Source organism: Vulpes lagopus, chromosome 9, assembly GCF_018345385.1.
Source record: "Vulpes lagopus strain Blue_001 chromosome 9, ASM1834538v1, whole genome shotgun sequence".
NCBI classification, from domain to species: Eukaryota; Metazoa; Chordata; class Mammalia; order Carnivora; family Canidae; genus Vulpes; species Vulpes lagopus.
The window spans coordinates 62,645,356-62,668,805 of NC_054832.1; the positions used below are offsets into that span (position 1 = coordinate 62,645,356).

The following is a 23,450-nucleotide window of genomic DNA, read 5'->3' on the forward strand; positions in this document are numbered from 1 at the left end:
AATTCATTGCCCACACATCATTCAGTGCATACTCTCTGCTAGGTACTTTTCTGGAAACCCATGCCATCAAAATAAACATACTCAGTGTCCCAGCCATTGAGGGGCTCAAAGTCTAGTCACTCACTCATTTATTACCTGTCTCATGTCCTAAAACATTGAGGTTGTATACCACATGTCTGTTGTTATCATGATGATTTGTCTCCAGTGACCACCATGAGATGGGGCAAGGACCACATCTTCCTTAGTCTTTGTTATTGGTGCCCAGTATAATGCCCAGATATTATAGGTAAGGAGATAGAATTCTTTGAAATTCCAGTTTTATTAAAAAGATGAAAAAATTTTTGAGATAGGCTTCTACCAAATAATACTTGAAACATATAATTTGTAGGATAGAAAACTTTGTTTCTAATGTCAATGAGAACTTTCCCCTTAAGCCTTTTGTTAATCAGATCAGTTGGTTAGGTAAAAGTGCTGCCTAGGATTATAATAATTGCTATCAAAAAATTAGAAAGGGCATAGTACCCTCCTTCTATCTTTCAGCTTTCCTTCCAACTCAATGAGGGCATTTAACAAGTCTACAAAATCTGCACATGAAAACAATACTGGAGTTAGAAGAATAAGTGATACTGAAGAGCTTCTTCTTCAGAAACTAAAGATCTTAGAAAATATTATTCATTAACCTGGCAAATATCCCAACTACTCAGTCTCCGCAGAATTGTGTCTACATGGTTGAGAGGCCAAAGGAAGAGAAAAGTTATATTTTTGATTCCCACCTGTGTTCTAACTATTCAGATTGCAGGCAGGTAGAGTTGGCTTGCAGAGTTGATCCCTGCCACTAACCCCATCGCCTGTAACAGCTGAACACTGGGGAGAGGATGGGCAACAGAAGGAATATTGCAACAATATCTCTGTGCATCAGTTTAGCCCAGTTTCTCCAAAAAGAAGGCCTCAAGCTCCCTGATCTTTCCTGCAGAGGTCAGAAATCAGTCTTTGTCTCTAAGCCACTTGGAGAAGAGAAACAAACAACAATGGAGGGAAGCTACCCATTCTAAATGTATTTATTTTTAAAATATGGAAGGGGGAAGAAGTGATAAATACTTAAAAGTGTCGCGATTCAGAAATCAACAAGGATTTTACAAGAAACTTCAAAACTTTTCAGTTGCCATAAGTTATATTATATCAATACATAAGCATATATACTAATAATATCTGTAAATATCATAGGTACATTGTACCTCAGAAAGGTTTACACTGGTTAAAAAGTCATTAAAGCTCATATAAATATGATTTTTACTTTCTCTCTCTATTTTATCTATATCTGTTTTCTCAGTTGTGAGAATTCAAAGGTTTTGATTATTGAAGTCCGTATAGTATGAATGTATACCCAGGCAATTCATGATTACTCCCATACTAGACTATTTGAAAACAGGCTAATACCAGTCTCTCAGTCTTGCCAAAAACCATAATTTTAAGATGGCTCCTCCAAGTCTTATTGCAAACTTCCTCTCACAGCAGCAGAGTGAAATAAAATGTTTAGTCTCTTTCTGTATTTTTGGCATCCCAAACTCGACCTTCGTATGGATAATCACAAGTTTACCCTGATCTACATTTTAAAACCAAATTTGTATACCAATCTTCCAAAAAATCCTTCCAAAATCTGCTGGCATTTGCATCCTTATTTGCCCTTTTCCAGCTGAACCACAGTGCGTCCTGTGCTTCTTGTGGACCTAACCTTTACTTAACAAATCCCTCTTGGACTTTGTGAGATCCTGGTTTTTCAGTCTCCAGCTCCAGGGTTCCCAGCCTGAAGCTCCAGTGTAGATCCTCTGGTTGCACCTTATTTCTGCATTGCAGACTCCAAACTGCTGCTGGCCTCTTGATTGTCTCCATGTTTTTTTGTTTTGTTTTTATTCTGTAGTGTAATCTTGGGAGCAAACCCACCCCACTGGGATTTGTATGTTTGTGTAAGAGTTATACACCAAGTCTTGAGTAAATAAAGCAGTTTTAACTACAAAAGCATATCTTAAAAACCAAGTCACTTGGGGGTACCTGGATGGTGTAGTTGGTTAAGTGTCTCTTGGTTTCAGCTCAGGTCCAGATCTCAGGGTTGTGTGATCAACCCCACAGGGGGCTCAGGCTCAGTGGAAAGTCTATTTGAGACTCTCTCCCTTTCCCTCCTCATGCTCTCTCTCTCTCTCAAATAAGTAAGTAAATCTTTAAAAAATAACCAAACTCACTATCATTGGACAATTCAAACCAACTGAGCAATTTTTTTTGGTAACCCTGGGAAAAAGTGGCAGAATGAAATAGAAAATTGATCTTTTCCAACTTCTTCTATGTTTCTAATAAGCTCTGTCTTTCCTATGAGATTAGGTACATTTTCCTAATGATCAATAAATTGGAGGTTGGTACATTTTTCTTATCTTTTAAAGAATTTTAAGAGTTAAAAACCAAAACCAAACTGTCACACTTAAAATACTATTGGGTATAATATCAAACATCCCTCCTCTTTAAAAGAGGGTATATTCCCACCTGTAAATACTTCAGTGACCTAATGACATTTCTAAGATTGCTATTCATCCTTTGAAGGAAAATTTGAGGTATGTGCTTTATTTTTAGAATAATGCACAAGTTTCTCGGCATGGCTTGGAATTCCCTTTGGGAGCTCCAGGAGCAAGCAGGCCCCTCAATTCTTCCCTCTTCTTTGTCTCCACTCCCTTCTTCAACTTATTCCCAGACCCTTAGTAAATCACCTGCAATGCTCTGAAAATGCCATGCATCCTCTGACTTCATCCTTCACCTAAGCCCCAAATCCACTCTTGCCAAATATGCCCATCCAACCCCTTTCCTCCTTCAGCTTACCTCCTCAGACATCTCTGTTTTATAGATTGGCTAAATTTCTTGGAAAACCCTCACACAGATGTCTGTACTGCCCTTCATTCCTAAGAGTGTTTCTTGTTCACATTTACCCTGTGAGCCTGGAAAGATGTCCCCCACGTCCAGGCATCCATCAGACATCTGATAAATGCTGATTAATTCTGATGAAACCTGATAAATCCTGATTAAAAGAAACCTTCAAATCCAGGTCCTAGAAAACAATCCCTAAACTGCGCGTGAGGCTTACCTGCTTCCGCATCACATCTGTAGCCTGCATGATGTAGCGAGGAGGCAGCCCGTGGCTTCTGGCCAGAATGATGGCCTGCTCCAGGGTCACACTCAGGGTGCATCTGTGTGCAAAGGCAAAAGCAAGTCAAATGCCATGGTTCCCATTAAGCACTTCAAGATAGCATGGGTTACTAATGAAGGGAAACAATAAACTATTTTAAATATGCCTTCTCAGAGGGTTACTCATGTTTCTTTGGGTATCCTCCATGTACTCATGAGGTATACATGTTGATAAACTTCTATTTGTTTTTTTCTCATTAATCTGTCTTTTACTATAGGGGTCTTAGCTAAGAACTCAGAAAGATAGAGGGAAAATTATTTTTCCTCCCTACACTAATTTCAAAACAAAACAAAACAAAAATACCGAGCCAAAATGGAAGCAACTAGACAATGAACCATTGATTTTTTTTTACACAGAACACCTGTTTTGTTTTGTTTTGTTTTGTTTTGTTTTGTTTTGTTTTGTTTTTTAAACCAAATGCAGGGCTTGAACCTGTGACCTTGAGATCAAGATCTGAGCTGAGATCAAGAGTCAGATGCTCAACCATTGAGACACCCAGGCATCCCTAGGATATATGGTTAAAAATAGATTATAGAACTACATGATTGGGGTCCTAAACTAAGTATTTAAATTTAACAAACTCATAATGAACTATGTTTATGAAAGAGTTTATATACATAAACATAAAAAAACAGAAATAAAATCATTTCTATTATCAGATATTATTTTTACTAGTATTTTACTGGTATTTTATTATTTTTTTCTGAGATTCTTTTAACTTAAAAGAAAAGACTACCTAATTTTTCATACAAGTCTACATGATAGTTAATAGATTTATACTAATTTATGCCCAATATCTTAGAAAAATAAACAGTAAAATTAATATTCATGAAGATCAAAATTGATTTTTTATTTTTTTAAAATTTTATTTATTAGAGAGAGAGTGTGCAAGAGTGCATGAGTGGGGTGAGAGGCAGAGGGAGAGGCAGACTCTCCACTGAGCAGGGAGCCCAACCTGGGGTGATCCGGGGACTCTGGATCATGACCTGAACAGAAGGCCAATGCTTAACTGAGTGAGTCACCCAGGTACCCCCCAGAATTTATTTTTTTAAAGTATGTTTCTTGGACCCAGTCTAAAAGACTGTAATATTTTGAAAGGAATTTTTAATTAGTTATACAGGAATGTGATGCCCAGAGCAACTCTGAGAAAATTCAGAATTCAATCCCTGAATTTAGTGATTGGTATCCCTTTGTCCTTTGCCTTCACTTTTAAGGCATTTCTTTTATGTCCTGCCACACTTTTCTCTTTGGCAGCTCTTAGAGGCTATGTTTATTTGTTAACATTTTCAGGTGCTGGTCTCTGAATTGTTCTTTAGGGGTATCTTTTGCATACATTTCACTAAAATGCTCACTACGTTTAGATGTTTTTCATAAAATTCATATGACCAGATTTTTTTTTACTTCGCTTTTCAATTTATGAATATTTTTTTTTAAATTCCTTCTCAAAATATATTATGAAAAACATAAAATAATAATTATAATATAATCATAATCATAATCATAATCATAATAAAGAATCACTTTACAACAGAGAAAGCTAACAAACACTACCTCAACAAGATGATCACAGCGATACCAAGACTGATAAATCATGCTGATAGTATCGATCCTTAATATGATATAATAAAAATGGCAGTATATCTCCGTATGTACTCTACAGAAACTGTTCAATCATGAGATAAACAACAGACATGTCCCAACTGAGCGACATTTTAGAAAATACTCTACGTCTCAAAGTGTTCCAGTTCAACAACAACAAGGAAAGCCTGAAAGACTGTCACAATCAAGAGGAGCCTCAGAAAACATGAGTACAAATGGAATGTGCTATGAAGGATGGTAACTTAAGAAAAATTATGGAAATCTGAATAAAGTATGGTCTTTGGTTAATGTGAATATTTTAGTATCGATTCATTAGCTAATATTTGTACCGTACTAATATAAGATATCAATAATTGGAGAAATTGAGTGCCTTTTTTCTATTTTGCATTTACCTCCCCATAGTTTGGTGTTTGGTGTTTTTTTACACATGTATTTACCTAAGTCTGGTCAGTTTTTCCTTGCAAATGGAAGGTCTATAATGCAATTGCTACTATCCGAGGAATATCTAATTCACTTATGCTGTGCTACAGAAGTCCAATACATTTGCTAGATTTTGATACTGCTGAATTAAGAAGAAGAGGAATAAGGGGCTTTAAACATTACTGCTAAAATTTTAGAAAGAACTTGACAACATGTAATTGTATTATTATACATAATTGGATTCTAAGAAGAAACATGTTAAGTTTCATTGGCTGTTCAATGACCCAACAAGCATTAACATGACACAGAACTCTTTACAAAACTTAATAATACATAGTCAGATGGGCTAATGTGTTACAATTAGTATTAGTATGTGATATTTACAAATATTTAGTGTATGAATCTGATAACAATATATACTTGTTGTTTTTTTTTTTTTAAATTTTTATTTATTTATTATAGTCACAGAGAGAGAGAGAGAGAGGCAGAGACACAGGCAGAGGGAGAAGCAGGCTCCATGCACCGGGAGCCCGATGTGGGATTCGATCCCGGGTCTCCAGGATCGCGCCCCGGGCCAAAGGCAGGCGCCAAACCGCTGCGCCACCCAGGGATCCCTATACTTGTTGTTTTACATGTTCCTGCATGCCCTAGAATGGCATATGCCCATGAAAGCCAAGAAGTACCGTTGACCGTTCACGCTTAAGAAAATCAGTTTTTCACAAAGCATTTAATTGTCAGCTTACTTGACAGAGCACAATCTTTTTTACCTCCTTAAGGTCTCCTCTACTCCAATTTTAGATCCTTATTGATTCTAACATTTTAATCAATAATGCTCATTACACTAGCTGAATGACACTTAGGAAAAAAATGGCTTTCTTTTTCTAATCAAACTGAAATATGTCTGTTCTAGATAAAACATGACTTGCCCTCCTCTACTTATAACACTTACTTATTGTGAAGGATTTTTAACAAGCAGTCTATAATTTTATCCATTTAAAAAATATTTTTAAACAGATTTATTTCTCCCTACTTCAAGCTGTAATAAACAACAGTACAATAGCAAATTATCTGCCAGAGACTTTGACTTTAAAACATTTTACTCTAAACTCCCAATCAATCAGCATGACCAGTACCAGGCTCCCTGAGAGGGTACCTCAAAGGGTCACTTTTTAAAATCAATACACATGCATTACCTAATAGAAAAATCTACCTTGTAATGGATGTGTATGCTTTTTTTTTCAATATCATACCCAAAACAGATGGCTTTGTCTACCTATATTTACCTTTTCCTACTAACCACTGTGTATGTTCCAATTAGGTCCCAAGATTAATTTGAAATTTTGAAAAAGTAAAACACTTAAAAAGATACAATGAGGTCAATGTGGGAAATACTTCCCGTGTTTGATTCACCATTGATTTGTCCACTGGAGGCCTACTTCTTTCATCACAACCTCACACTATTCCATTCTCCTGAATTAAGCACGTGGAAGAAAGCCCAGCAGTAAGGCTACAACACTGCCGTTAATATATCACTATTTGCATCCAAGCTTTTTCTCTTCTCTCAGCTACCTCAATCTGAATGTCAAATGGAAAAATTCAGCATTACAAGAAGCATTTTGATTCTGGCATTCTCGGAAAGATTCCAGATCCAGAAAGTGGCACATGGTTTTTCAATGGTTCATAAATGGATACTCAGAGTCAGGTTTTATAAGAGATCATTTGGTTTTATAGGTACTTCAGTGATTAGCAGCGAGATAGCTCTGCTAACCGTGGATAAGAAAATGAAGGAGAGTTATGAAGGCTGTGAATCCTAAGCAAATCCATTCAGTCTAAGAATTCATATTTCCTTTCTAGCACCATCTCTATTTTCATATTAGGAAGTTAACTTAAATTTTAAATAAATTTATATTTTGGTTCCATCCTGGAAAACTTGGGCCTTCAGTTTTCAGCTTCTTCTAGCTGTATAGTATCATTTTAAAAATTTAGACAATTCTTTCCCTGGGGTTCACAAAAATAAAAAATTAAAGGTCACAGAGTAGACTTTGTCCTTCCTAAAAAGGCAAATATAACATATACACTGAAGAAAGTTGTTCCACAATTTGAGTAGTAAGACATTCCAAGTAATAGCTCTGCTTAGGGCATACTCCCGAGAAAATTACTTGGCAGGGCTATAAAATTATGCAGAAATTGTGAATTTCTCCATAGAAAGAAACAAGAAAGGGTCAATATATCTGTGCTTATAAGGAATAAATCTTCTTGACATATTTTGTATTAAGAATAGATCCCACATCACATCAGAGATTCAGCAGAGTTTTGATATGATAAATATAACCTGTAGCTAATGGGTCCAATTTAATTTGAAAGGCACTCTGATTTACAGTACTATGGAAAAGGCTCAAAGAAGTAACTTTAGTTCATTCATTCACTCAACAAATATATTTTGAATGTCTACTTTGTATCTACAAGTACTATTAGATGCTGGAAGAAATGGATTTACTACCAAGCTAAAAAGGGCTAAGAGTCAGGGTCCCTTACTTGTATGGATCCCTAGCAAATTGTTCACAGAGCCACATTCCTTTATAAATTTTGCGACAGCAAAATGTTTTAACTGCAAATGGTTATGGTTGCTGTCTTAACCATGTCTATTCCAACTCCCCTCTGTCGTGCTGTAGAGTGTTCAGATGGGCATGGCTATTTCTGGAACTGAGCTAAAGGAAGTAGAATTATTGTGTACTTAGGCTAGGTTGACTGGAACCTACATACATGATTCACAGTCACTTCCATGTACAGGTAGGTTATTATGGTCTTCTGGTGTAGAAATGGATTCAGAGTATTTGTACTGTCCATTAATCACCTAATGCTGAAATGGAGGTGGAAGGGCCCGAAGTTGTAATGCAATGTTTGTATCCCAGGGCGCCTAGGACTGTGTGTGGTGGAGAAAAAAACAGGCTAGAAATGTACAGAGCCAGAAGCTAGTCTGTGGAATATTCTTCCAAATATTATGGTTCATATGCTACAGAATCTTATAGGGATTCTCATATTTGACAACAATTAAAAAAATGTATAAGAGATGTAGCAATAATGCTGAAATTAAAAGGTGTTTCTAATCAATGATTTTTCTTAAAAAAATCTGATTGGCTATACTGGAGAAAAAAAACAATTATTTTCCTATTCTTTCTATAGAAAAGTATATTATAAAATTATTATAATTTAAAGAGGCAATCAAAGAGTATGTTACCGGGGGGCGGGGAGGGGGGGTGGGGAAAAAAAAAAAAGAGTATGTTACCAAAAACTGTGGAGGAAAAATGCATAGAGATGGGTCAGGCAATTAAGTAATAAAAAGTCTTTTGTTTTTCGGATTTTATAATGCTTGTGGTACTTGCTAGCATTGTAAACTTCGTAATTTTTTTGCATTCCAAATAAATAAATATTACGTTTCATTTCTATTTTGTCTTGTAGTTTTTCTAACTTTTTCTTTAAAAGGGCACCTAACTGCAGGCCCCAAAATCTTTATCCACTCCCCAGTGTGCTGGGGATGCAACAGCAAACAGAAAAAAAAATCCCATCACTTCTGGAGGTCACATTTCAGGGGATGGAGAAAAGAAAATAAGAAGCAAGTATGTAATATCAAGTGGTGATAAGTTATCTAGAAAAGGGAAGTTTTTAAAGGAATAGAAAGTGAACAGGATGCAATGCCAGAGAGAGGTGCTGTTTTGGGGGAAGTCACTTCAGGGAGAGCAAGTGCAAAGGCCCTGAGGTTAATGCATGTTCTGTCTGCTTAAGGGCAAGTGTGGAGCTCAAAGTCCAGGGGCACACAGAGAGGAGAAGGAGATGAAGTTATAGAAGTAGTCTGGGCCCCAACATGCATAGCCTTGGGAATCAGATTTTAGGAGTAAGTAAGTCTTTTATTTCCTTAGTTGATATGAAGAAAAAAAAGTCAACATTTACATTATGTGATGTAAAACAACAATTTGTTAAGCAAATTATCAGAATAATTTACTAAGTATCTATCCTTAACATGCTATCAATACTGTATTCAAAGCATCTTCAGTTACTTTCAAGGCAACATTTGCAAAAGCCAGCCCTTCATCCTGATGCTTAAGGATTTCTACCAACCCTTCTTTCATTCTCTACTCCATCTTCCCAGCACCACACCTATTCCACCCTACCCAGAACTTCTTTCTGCTCATGGTCAACATTATGGTACCACTGCATAAGCCTCTCCTCAAATAAGGAATGTCTGTCCACATTGGGAGTGTCTTTCAAAATATCAGAAAACTGTTCTAAATGTAGAATGGCAGTTGCTATATGGGTGTCACAACCAGAGGTTCTAGGATTTGAGGATGTCTTGTAGGACTCTGGCCAGGTCACTTCTACTCTCTCAGCCTCCTGTGAAATGACAAAAGCTGGCATACTGGCCTCATGAATGTCCTAAGAATGACCCGAAATGGCATGCGTGATCACTTAGCCATGTCTGCGGAGATGCTATCCCCACCCCTCTTTGCTCCTCAGCTCACACCATAAGTCAGCCTAACTGTGCTCATTATGGGACACACATTACTTGAAAAATCTGAGGAATGTGAGCTTTCATAAATCCTATTTCCCAAACCCCATTGTAAATTTTAACTTTTTACAAAAGCTCTTTTCTACTTTTTATTTTTTAAAAAGATGTTCATTAAAATAACCTTGTGGTTAATTTTATAAAACTCTATAATTTAATCTTATAAAATTATGATATTATATGATTGTAAGTTCATGATGTTAATGACAAACTTCCACCATTATCTCTTATACATTGGGGATTGGTGGAAGTAGAGTTCACCTGATTATAATTTGGCACTTGCTAATATGTTTCTTTGTGATTTTTCTTTCATATGTTTGTCCCAACTGATCCCAGACCTCAGGTATCAATTTTATTGTATATGTCAAACTATAGAGGGAAACATCAGGGAAAGTATACGAAACAGCCTCCTGTTGCTCGATCCAATTTTCAGATTGAATGATCAGCATCCAAACCTCCCCCTCAACTAAGTCTCACCGGAGAGACAAACCTTATTTTCCTAAAATAAGGTCCAAATGTCCAAATGTGACATATTGTGCTTTGATCATTTACTAACTCATATCTATTATACCATATTTAGTTCACTTTGTAAGACTTCAAATCTTGAAGTAAGTTTATTAGTATTAGTCCTTTTTATTTTTATTTATTTTTAATTTTTTTGTATTAGTCCTTTTTTTAAAAAAATGTAATCCTTCTCTTTGAGATGATTCACGGCATTTGTATAATAAATGACATAAAAGATTCTCAAAACCCAAAGATCTTCTATAATTTACCATGATTCCAGACAAAAACATTAGTTTTACTCCTAATTACCTTTTTAAACATTTTTGGTTTTTAAAATTCCCAATTACCTTTTAAAACCTCCAGAGCTCTAATGCTTCATTTAATGTTGATTCAAATTGTACTGAACAAGGAAGCCAATCTCCCAAGGGCTGAAATGCATTAAATTGAGCACTTAGGGACATGCATCACCCCTTCTGGGCCACAAGGGTGATGTAGTAACTTACAGGCAAACTGGTGAGGGAAACCAGAACAATGTGAGGTTTACAGCTTTAAGCTCTGTTTTTGGACAGTGAATTTATTTGCAGACTCTTAGCTCACAGTCAGAGTTCCGATGTTTTCCTTAGTAGCTAATCATTACATTGTTCTCTCTTGGGGGTGATTCCAAGCTTTCCTATTACTAGTAGAGAAGGGTCATTCAGATTCTGACGCAAAGAAAACACATGAAACACTGGTGTGATGAAGAGCTCTGAATTTGCAGCCACAATAATTTGCTGTAAACTGACATGATGTAGATGATAAAGTGAGAAACATTAAAATAGAAAATGCAACCTTTAGCAAGGGGTAGTTTGCTTTTTATTTCCTCATATTTGTTAGAATTGAGGCTAAACATTGAAAATCTATTGTACTCCTCAATAATGTTACGTACTTAATTATAACTGAAAATTATCCTCCAAACAAAACCCACTGGAGTCACTGGATTTAGGGATACATGTTGAGACTTCAAAGGCTTCTTGAGCAGCTATTTTAACTATTTTGTGCAAAAATAGTAGAATTGAGGCACTTGGAAAAGTATGTTCTTTTTTTGTGTGTGTGTGCTCATGCAGTATCACTAGCAGAATGATTTTCTTGTTAGAAAAAGAGGATTTTGGGGAAGCACATAACCACATCTAACAGCATGTGTTGGGGTCTTCTGAGTCTAAGGGACCATATGTCAAACAACAGTTTTGACCAGTTCTGCAAATGGTGGCATTAGCCATGACCTCTTAACAATCTATATAAACTGCCTAAGTATTGAAACTCATCTGAATCATTTGCATCAATAGGAAGGTTAATTTGATTTTGTACTAGATAAATATCGGGTGAAACAAATACTTCATAATTCTGAAATCAGTGAGTTTTGTCCCATGCGGAATTCTACATAATTACTAGAGGTCTAATTTTGTTTTTTTACCTCTGGACTTCCACTTGTACTACCTCATTTTCACCATCCTTTATAACTCCAATGCTGCCTTTAGTCATGGAAACAAGAAGGAGAAAATTCCCTAAGGCCAAATGCATCCCTCAGAGTCTATATTAAGGACATCCTGAGGAACCTATTATTTTGATAATATTCTTCACATGAGTTATATGTCTTTATATGGTTATAGGTATGTACATCTAGAGTCCTATAGATTTATATTTTAAAACATGACATAATTTCTCCTTTTCCTATAGAAGTCATCTTTTTTTTTCTCCTTTAATTAAAAACCAGACCCATTATACTTGTTCAAGTGACTGTCACAAACAAGTTATTAGGACTCTAATCAGCTGTGGTTCTCTGAGATAGTTTACTAAGCTGATTACCTGGGCAGCATTCAAGTTTTGCAGAGAAATAATGACTATTTCAATCTCAAGAGAACGAAGTAGGTGAAATAAACTGGAACAAAGCAGCTACTGCTGCTCTTTGCACACTACTCTTTCATACACAGAAGCTTTTATGACAGATGGAAGGCTCTGATGATCGCCTGATTTTATGCACTCTACAGCATCATCAGAACTTCTGTCCTGGGTAGCCTAAGGCAGATTAGTTTCAACAATCTTTGAACTAAGAACACATTTCTCCTTGTTGGAGAAATATAAATGATTCTGCTCAGTTTCCAAGTGTCTTTACTTCTTTGTGCTTTTCTCATGCTCCCATCTTATTCAGCTATAATAAAACAAGCAGCTGTAGTAGGAAAAATACCCAGGTCAGAGCTTCTCCATTGATATGGGCTTCAGAAGAAAATAATTAGAAGAAATAAGATGTAGAAATTATCTAATTCCTTAAAGTTTTCTTGTGAAATGGTATTTTTACTATCTTTACTGCTCCCACTTTTACAAAACCTTCCTAGAGTGAGTGTAGTCAAGATTAAAATCATAGCTTTCCTAAAGTCTGTTTCTAGTTATTTATGATTTACCCACTGCTTCAATTCCAGGTGGAGAAATGTTATAAGCCCCCAAGCCATTCAAAATAAACTCATCCATTATAAGAGATGAATGTATTGTGCAATTCCACATGTTAACATACCTAACTCTAGTACCTTTCATGCTAACTTAATTTCCTATTTCTTACTATGTCATCAAGCTCTCCTCTCTAGGTGGACTGCTAATATCTCTTTCCTATTTTGGTACAATTTCACTCTGACTCTTCCTAGTCTTGCCACTGTTTTTACCGTGTAACAAAGGTGATTGTTTAAAAATGCAGATGAAATGGGCACATGGGTGGCTCAGTTGGCTGAACATCCAACTCTTGATTTTGGCTGAGGTCATGATCTCAGAGTTGTGAAATCAAGCCCCACGTTGGGCTCTGTGCTCAGCTCGGAGTCAGCCTGAAATTCTCTCTCTCCCTCTCTCTCTGCCCCTCCCCCTACTCACCTGCTCTCTTTCTCTCTCTCTCTCTAAATAAATAAATAAGTACAATCTTTAAAAAAATGCAGATGAAAATGCAAAGATTCAAATGGCTTCCACTTCTTAACATGCAATACAAGGTGTTAACAATATAGTCCCTGGTTTTTCCTTCTTTGTTATTCCACTCTACTGTGTACGGTTCTCTGAAATCACCACCTCTCATAGTTCTCATGTGCTGTTCCCTCATGTGTATGATCTCACAATGCTTGGTTTGGGTCACACATCATATCTCTTATCATGCTATAGCATACTTGTGGGAAAAGTGTGGGGCTAAAGAGCATAGGCATTGCAGGAGTTGGAGCTTGGATTTGCTAAAACTGTGTGAAGTTGGGCAAGTTACTTAAGCTCCTGAAACTGTTTCCCCATCTGTAAATCAAGTTTAATGATATATTATGTTATTATATTATTTCCAGGATTAAATGAAATAATTCATGTCTAGTACTTAACACAGGGTATAACTTAACTAATTAATACAGGGAGCATGTTCTTAATAAATGTTAGCAATTTTCATTAATATTACTACCACTACCGCCATTGCTACGCCTGACTGGTATTTGAACTGATGGGCCTTCCTAGATCCTACATACTTCCCAGAACTCAGTAAGCATTTCATTTAGACTTACTGAAAAAAATGACATGAATTCTTAATGTATGCCAATGGTATTATTATACGTATACTCCTAAAAGGTAAGATTCATTTCTTTATACTCTGCATTTGTTCAATGTATTGTATGCATTTTATTTATTTGTTCAAGAAGTGTTCACTGATTAAATAAATTTGATGAAGTAATAAATGCAGTAGAGGGACAATAAACATTAGTAAAAATGTAATCATGGATTCTCTTATGGTTTATAAATAGCAAATGACTTTTCTATCATGAACCATGGCTTATACTTCCCTTTCTCCGGGTTTAACCACTGCTCATATCATGTCTTTTGATTAACAACTCTGGATGAATTTTGACAGTACTTGGAAAAAATACATTATAATATGTCCAATTAATTATCACAATATTAATTCATTAACTATTAATTACTCTGATCAAAGTTATCATGGGAAGATTTCATCAGTACTGCCTGTTTGACAAGAGACAAACAAAAGTCTTGAAAACCTCAACAGACATCCAGAGGTTATTTCTATAGAATCTACTGGAAACTTGCCCGAGTGAGGATTATGGGCTTTTGGACTGCAACTATTGTGAGACTGTCACTCATATTTTCTTAAAGGAAGTATATAAATATTTAATATCTTATTAGGCATGCGTATATATCAGATGAGTGAATTCCTTATTGTTTAATTTATACTTATACTATTTATCAGTATTTTCTGGGTTCAGAAGAAAACATCTGAAACTCTAACAGAATCCCTTCTCTCATAGTGTCAACATGACATGTTATATATTCTTCTCTATTGCACTTTGAAACTTATAAATCAAAAAAAAAAAGAAAAAAAGAAACTTACAAATCTATTCCTTGAGTCATTTCATTTAAAATCTCAACTCAATCTTCTGACCACCTCTCTCCTATTGTCATCATTAAAGAGAACCCATGCTCCATAGTTATGGCTGTCTGACTTCCAACGTGGTTCTTCTGTCAAGACCTCATATTTAAGTACAGTGACACCAAGGACTCTCTGGTTTGGTATAGCATGGTGCATGCCACTCACGGGTGCTCCATAGTTTTCTTTTTCTTCTCAATGAATGAAAGAATAAACAAATGGTAGCATCTGATTCTTTTCAAGTTCTAAATATTTGTCTCTAACACATACTCTTGGGTTTTGACATCAGAAAAGAAAACTTCCTGTCCTTGAATACAAAGGGATCCTGTTCTGCTGCTCTTGAATGACTTTCTACAAGATACCAAAGGAGAATTCTAAAAATAAGTTCCCATAGGACCCAGTGTTTTGTGTATTCCATTTCTTACAGATCAGAGGAGTTAACTCTTATGTTTTTCATACTCCTATTTCATACTATACTGACATTACTGTGACTTTTTTTCTAGCTTTGTTGAGCTATAATTGACATATAACATTTTGCAGGTTTAAGGTGTGTAACATGTTCATTTGATACACTTATGTGTTGCAAAATGATTACCACAGTAGGGTTTGCTAGCACCTGTATCACATCACAAAATTACCACTTCTTCTTCATGGTAAGAACTCATTTAAGACCTCCTTTGTACCCACTGTGATTTTTTTTTTAAAAATAGTTCTTACAAGGTCTCCCCGATTTAGTAGGTATGATCTAGTTATTTTATCTTATTTTTCAAGATTTATTTATTCATTCATGAGAGACACAGAAAGTGAGAGAGAGGGGCAGAGACACAGGCAGAGGGAGAAGCAGGCCCCTCACAGGGAGCCCGATGCGGGACTTGATCCCGGATCCTGGGATTATGATCTGAGCCAAAGGCAGGCACCCATCCACTGAGCCACCCAGGCATCCTTGATCTAGTTATTTTAAACTTGTATTTCATATTTTTTCTCTGCAATGAGAAGATGGATTCATTATCAGAAACACAGAGTAAGACAGAAAAACCCAGTGTTCACTATTGCCAGGTCTTGCCGTAGATGCTTTCACATGTATTGTTCATTTATTCCTCTGCCATCTTTTTTCAGAGAGAAATCATTATTCCCACTTCACCAATAAGTCCCTGAGAGACCAGGTGATGTAATCACAGTCACAGAGAGGAAGTAACAGGATTTAAAACCAGTTTTCTGATTCAAAATCCAGGGCTCTTTCCATCATACCAAAGTCACATCATGTGGATTACTACATTTAGAAGTTCCAGCTCCCCACATCCATAAGTCAACAATCACAATCGTGGTCTCAGCATTTGTACTTTAAATGCATTGTTTTGGTAGGGGTTAATTCAGCCAGCCCAAACCACTTCACTACGAATGTAGACCCCATCGTACGAAAATACATTCATGATTAAAAAGGATTTAGATTTGAAGCATGCTAAGTAATATATTGATTGTAAAGCAATCAAGTAGGAAAAATAAACTGAAGGGAGACTGTGTGCCTTCTCTACCACAGATCTGCATTTTTCTATATAAAATGCACTGTTCTGTGTAAAGCATGTTCATTCCCGCAGTGATCTCATTTATTCTGGCTTCTAATTACTTTTAAGTACTGAGCACAGAGCGCCCCTGTAAAAAGTCTATTGACAACCAGAATGAAGCACCTGAATGAAAAACTAATTGTTTAATGTTGTTTCTTTCCCCTGCTCCCTTTTATTACCTTACAAAGAGAAAGAATCAAACACCTGAGGGCTAAATGCAGTATGTTAAATACTGCTCAGTTCCCAGGTGACTGCTATGGTTCTACACAGGCAGAGTCTCTGCAAAATTAATATGGAAAGGCCCACTGCCAACCTATTGATCTTTCCCACCATGGTCACTCTTAGCAAAGTGTCTGTGACAAATGGAAAGCTTGAGAAAATTGCCACAAGTTTATAGGGGTTTCTAAAACCTAACACCTATGTCCTTGTTCCCCTGAAACAGAGAAGGTGCTTTTTCCAATAAAACACATAAATACATTTATGTGAAAAAAGAGCAGATACTTGTTTTCAACAATAAAAGAATTCACTCATCTGATATATACACATACACATGTCTAATAGGATACTAAATATTTACATTCTTCCTTTAATAAAATGTGGGTTACAGTCTAACAATAGTTGCAGTCCAAAAGCCCATAATCACTCAGGCAAGTTTCCAGTAGATTCTATAGAAATAACCTCTGGATGTCTATTGAGACTTTCAAGATTTTTGTTTGTCTCTTGTCAAACAGGCAGTACTGATGAAATCTTCCCATGATAATTTTGATCAGAGTAATTAATAGTTAATGAGTTAATATTGTGATAATTAATTGGACATATTATAATGTGTATTTTCCAAGTACTATCAAAATTCATGCAGAGTTGTTAGTCAAAAGACATGGTATGAGCAGTGGTTAAACCCGGAGAAAGGGAAGTGTAAGCCATGGTTCATGAAAGAAAAGTCATTTGCTATTTATAAGCCATAAGGGAACCTGTAATTACGTCTATTGGGCTTTCAAGATTGTTGTTTGACTCTTGTCGAACAGGCAGTAAGGATGAAATCTTCCCAGGACCATTCTGGATTCCTATGTGTCACAGCCTGAGAGCTGAAAATCAAGGGGTTAATGAGCATTTGAAAAGAAGGCAAGGAGGTGGCAGGCAGAGAGGGGTGCTGCGCAAAACAACAGAACAAACGGAACAAACAAACGCAGAAGTGATGGGCAACAGCTGGAGAGAGATCCTGGCAGCAGAAGCACAGCCAAATTGAATACTCAACTCACTCCATATATCTTCAGGCAAAAAAGCAATCGAATTTAAGGGGCACATTTTCAGCACTGCACAGGGAATTAGCCATGAAAGTCCCATTAAAGATAATGGGACTTTCTATTGCAACTTTCAATACATTCTCTGAAAGTTCTCAGCATATATCTTTAAGCCTAGGCTTAAAAATCAACCGCCAGGCAAAGCATTCCACATCCTTCATTCCTTCCCAGGCAAGCCCATTAAGGTGTGTTTTTCTTTGACCTAGTTTTTCATTGCTGAGGTTGGCACAGAGGCCATAACGGGGATAGGTGATGAGCAGGCACGTAGGCAGATGAGGATGTATTCGCTGTGCTAAAAATGGGTATGAATGTGAAACATGTGTGAGTTAGGACCTCAATTACCAGGTTTGAATCTGCTTTTCTGCATTTTTGATTTTTCAGCCTGGACTCTTGCACCAATTTCTTTCATTTCTGTTTTGTTTTGGGGGATTTAACTGAATAGGTTGGGTACCTTTCCTGGCTGCCTAAAGTCCTTCAACACTCCTTTTCTATTCCCATCTTCTCTACTTTGCTATCTGCCTTCTGTCCTTACTCTGTAGGTTCTTTGACGATGCCAACACTTATGGTTGAGTGGCACGTGATTTTCACCTGTTTCCCAATTCTCTGACACTATACTACAACCATTTTCTCTTTGACCTGTTTACCCAAATCACTGAATAGAGCTTTGTATCAGTATTTTTTAGACCTTTCTAGTGGATCCTTCCTTCAGTGTTTTATTCGGAGGCTCCTCCTTTGTTGCTCCTCTTAATCAGGGTGCCAGAGGATGGAGCACTAGAGAACCAGGGAATATGAACACTCCATGTGCGTTCCAGGGTGGTCATTTCTCAGTGTTCGTGGTTGGCAGCTGATCACTCTTTTCTCACACTTCTGTGCCTTTTTCCTGGAATATCTCTTCCCTGTTGCTAACACATGAAGTATATTACCAGAAAATTCTTAGTAATGTTTTAAACCAGCTCAAATATATCTCTTTGAAGCCTTCTCAGATATGGTCCCTTCTCCAATCTTCCTGTTCTCAAGAATCACTTCACCTCTGTTTTTCCACAGCCTCTTTGCTATGTTTGTGTGTATATACCCGTTTACATTATACCCATTTATGCATATATACCCCCTTTAGTCCTTGCTGTCTATGAATCTGTCAGAGGACATCCCCATAGAAGACATCATGGACATCTAAACTCAACATGTAACAGATTAATTCCACATCCTTCTCCACTGGACCATCCTTCATTTCCTTCACTGGCTAATTACTAGTCATGCTTTAAAACCTATAACAGGTGCTACCCTACACCCTTCCTCTTTACAGGATTTCATTCTCATACCTCTGTATTCTTCCAGATGATATTAGATGACCTACTACCAATTTAAGATTAACATCATAAAGGCATAAGCGGCCACTTCCTTCTGTCAACTTTCTTCATGCCACCTGCTCTCTTGATCCAGGTTCATAGAGAGGAAGAGATAGCCATATTACTTCTCTCCTCTGGAAGATCGAATTTTTGACTTATGACATTTATTAGAGCGGTTATAAAATCACTAACCTTGAAGCCCTCAGAAACACATCCCAGAAAGTGACTGGCATTTTATTTTCTTTTTAATATAATTTTGCAGGTTTAGGAAAAACAGTAACTTCAGCTTATTTAAAATAAATTTTGAAGACTCATGCCCTGCTTAACAATTTTTATAGTGATTCTGTAATTATCACTTTTAGATAGCTAAATCCAAATAAAAGTTAGTAATGCAAATGCTTAAATTTTATTAAATTTAAATTTAATATGTTCAAATAGTAAAAGTGGGTTTGGCAAATACTCATGAAACATAATTAGTAATTACATATTTAGATTGTTTTGTCTGGGTGCCTGGCTGGCACAGTCAGTAGAGCATGCGACTCCTGATCTTGTGGTTATGAGTTCAAGTCCTGCATTGGGCATAGAACTTATATAAATTTTTTTTTAAAAATCCACTCTTATAGATTATTTTTATCAAGATATATTTAATGTATTATGATTATTGAAACTTTACCAATTTTAATGATGTAAGGTAATCACAAACTCTCATTTTTTATATACTGAAATTAAGGCTTTGGGGCCAATATCACGTGATAGCTGAAGGTCAGAACTAGAACCCACAGCAGTAAGTCACTCTCATAATTACTGTCTTATTCTTCTTTCACTGTAATCTAAGTTGAAGAAAACAATGGACATTTTAAAATTACAGAATAATTTAATACACTAATTTATTAAGATTCAAATCAATTGTAAAGAAAAATCTAGGTAACAAAACAAACATATATGGAAATTTGACCCATCTCTAAGGTAAACAATTTTTACAAAAGATAATGAAAGAAATTAAAGAATGGAACTTCTATCATATTTGAAATATTTGATTTCTTATCTTTTTTTAAAGATTTTATTTATTTATTCATGAGAAACACACACACACACAGAGGCAGAGACACAGGCAGAGGGAGAAGCAGGCTCCATGTAGGGAGCCTGACGTGGGACTCGATCCCGGCTCTCCAGAATCACGCCCTGGGTTGAAGGCAGCGCTAAACCGCTGAGCCACCCAGACTGCCCATGATTTCTAATCATTTTAATAGAAAATACCTATATTATTTATCTGGTTTTTAAAATTAATATAAGTTATGGAGGCTTATTTGCCTATTTTACAATTCAGCATGATTTGAAATTCTAGGTTTATGTTTCTTTTCTTCCCCTAATTTTACTGAGGTTTAATTGACCTAAATATTGTACATGCTTAGGGTATATCATTTGTTGATTTTAAGATATATATGCACACATATCATGAAATATTCATCCAATCAAGTTGATTAACATACCCATCACCCCACACAATTAGCATTTTCTTTTTCTTCTTTTTTTTTTTTTGGTGGTGAAAACAAGATCTATCCTCCTAGCAAATGTCCAAGTATACAAAACATTATTGTTATGTACAGTCACACTGTCCTATATTAGATATCCAGAACTTATTCTCCCATAATTGAAACATTGTATCCCTTGACCAACATCTCCCCACTTTCTCCTCCTACCAGCCCATGCTAATACCAGTCTATCCTCTGCTCCTATGAGTTTGGCAAAGTATTTAAGATTTACACTTATATCCTATCATGCATAGGATATATTTTGTCTTTCTCCCAGAGCCCCATTCTAAGAGTCTTATTTTTTCTCCTTCTAAAAATTAGAGCACAATCATATATTTTCATATTTGCTTTTGTTTCAATACATTAGTGATTTTATTAGATTTCAAACAAATGAGAACAGTTACATTGATATAAAATTTTAAATGTTGAAGAAAAATAGTCATAACTGCAGTTACATTTAATGGCAATTTTAAATGTCATTTCTGTTATTACTACTACTACCCTATATAAACGTACTGTTTTAGACTAATGTGCTTCAGATTCCTATGGAGCATAATTTTAGAACTTTTTGTTGAGAACGTACAGTACCCCGAGATTATGAGCTAGTATACTGAAAGGCTTCTTGTGTTCTATTTAGCCATCTTTCTGGAGATTTAAAATTCAAGTATTTCCGCTAATCTTGTTATTGAAGCTTTTAAGTCATTTTTGAACAAAAGATAAATGGATATATCTGAAACCTACATTTGCTTATTATGGTAATTTATTTTTTCTGTCCCATACCTACAATCCAACTTATAGATGGAAATTCCCAGAGTAAATCTCCTCCTCTTGCTTGATGTTTTCACCACACAATGGAAAAGGTTGCAGCTTTATTATCTGCCCTATCAGGACTCTGATTACCTAAGTCAGGTCACCTTGAGTGCCCCACTTTTATAAGATTCTGCATTCCTAAGTTGGGCCTATTTGTCAATTTGTCCTTTGATGTCACGGTTATGACAAAATAAAATATTTCTAAGAGAGTCCTTCAAAGTTCATACAAAAATGGTTTCTAAAATTGGTAATTAGTAGTTACCTGAAAAGGTTTTTTCTTTTTTTTTTTAATTGCTTACATGAACTGGGCATCCTTACAGGTTCATCATTTGAAATAAAAACTATTTGAACCAGCAATATATATTTTTCTTCAGTTGTTTTTATATTTTAATTCCTGGATTTCATTTTCCTTACCAGTGCTTATAATCATTCTTTGGGTCCTATATGATGGTCATAGGATGGATTATATAAATGCTTGTCAGGGAATGGGAAGAGAGGGTTGACTCTGAAGATTCAAATACCAAGGGTCATACTGTCAAATGTGAACATGTGTCTCAATTTCCACATAACCAACAAAGGAATGCATCTTGGGAACAGACCCCTCTAAAGTTAGAAGCTTCACGTATTTGTGGCCTTTTAGTTCCTAAAACTCTATATATGTTAAAACTAATTTCTGCAATGTATTAAAAAAAAGTCTAACACTGTAATACACAGATGGTAGCTAGCTTGATGTTTATCAATGTTTTTCAATAGTGAGAACAGGCAGGCCTTGCCACAGACTGTTTCCTTCTCACACCTGAGCAGGGTTCTAATCAGAAGACAAGACACTGACCAATGCCAGGTGCTGGTGAACCCCGGATTCAACAACCTCCTCCTAGTGGTGCTGCTCACAACCCCCTACTGGATGGGCGAACAGGAGGTATGTTACTTTAAAATGCAGAACCTTGTTTCCTGGAAGAGATTCATCCTCATAACAAAGTGTGAAGATAAAACATAATTTGTGTGTACAGGTCACCGAGGTTTAGGTTCAAAGCCATCACAGGGCGAGTGAGGCCTATGCTCAAATCACGTATCCTCCTGCAGGGCCATATCAAGGTTCTAACACCGTGAAGACCAATTATTAAAAGATACTGAGAGTATGTGGACAAAAACTCTTTGGAACAAGTCCTTAGAGGGAAAAACCGTGATCCCAGATTTCCTGCCCTCACGAGATATTTCTTTGAAGTTATCTTTTCAGGTAGCCTCTGGAAATTTCCACCTACTTGTTCCCACTGGCAAAGGAAGCATAAGCTAATATCGCGAGAAGGAAATGACATCTGTGTTTTTGGACACAATAAGACCCATGATTCTTGTTTTATAACATTTGCAATATACTGATTTATGCTGGTTAAAGAAAAACAGTTGGCTGTTAAGCTGGGGTGGGAATAAAGAACTACAACAAAATGAAATGCCGCATTGAATGGAAGGATGCTGCAGTATGAAATAAAAGAAAATTTAGAATCCCTGTTTGCACGCTTTTGGATTGCTTGCAACAAATAACTGGCAGGAGTGTGAGAGAACTTTAAAAGCCATGAGCTGATTCAGTAGTTTAGAACTGTTCAATCTGGTAAAAACCAAGTTTTGTCTATGAAGCAGGTATGTAGAATGGCATATATCTTCATGGAAAAGGAAATTCAAAAAATATTTAATTCAAATGTACAAACATTTGAATTTGTTAGTCAAAGAAGCATAAACTAAAGCACTACTGATATATCATCTAGGAGAGAAGCACAATACATAAATGGATTCAAATACCCTCTGCAGACCAGAAAAAGGTGAAAGTGCCACATAACTACCTAACCTTCTGGTTGTGTTGTACATGAGGATGAAGCTTTTGGGAACCTAAATAATATATATTACTGGTCACAAAGGTTTAAACTCTTTGACATAGTATTTCTATCTGGAGGATATTTGTTTTTTTTTCTTGTAACTTAGTGGAAAATAAAATTGAAATCTGAACAGCTATATAATGAAAGCAGCCTCTCTGCAGGCACTATGTGCAATGGACAAGGAAGATAAACCACTAAAGTAATCATTTAGTAAACTACGGTACAGCAACTGGTTCGATTAACTATGTAACGAATAAAAGTGAAAATGAGAAAATCTACATTGTACATTTTGAAAAAA

General features: G+C 36.1%; 1 protein-coding gene across 2 annotated transcripts in view; it reads right to left on the bottom strand.

Moving 5' to 3' along the window:
- Window positions 1-23,450, bottom strand: part of PREX2 (phosphatidylinositol-3,4,5-trisphosphate dependent Rac exchange factor 2) — a 285,113-nt gene that overhangs the window by 15,633 nt on the left and 246,030 nt on the right. For both annotated transcript variants that reach the window (XM_041768878.1, XM_041768877.1), the window contains one exon: window positions 3,125-3,227. In XM_041768878.1, the coding sequence (XP_041624812.1) occupies window positions 3,125-3,227 (103 nt within the window). The remainder of the gene's footprint in view (window positions 1-3,124; window positions 3,228-23,450) is intronic.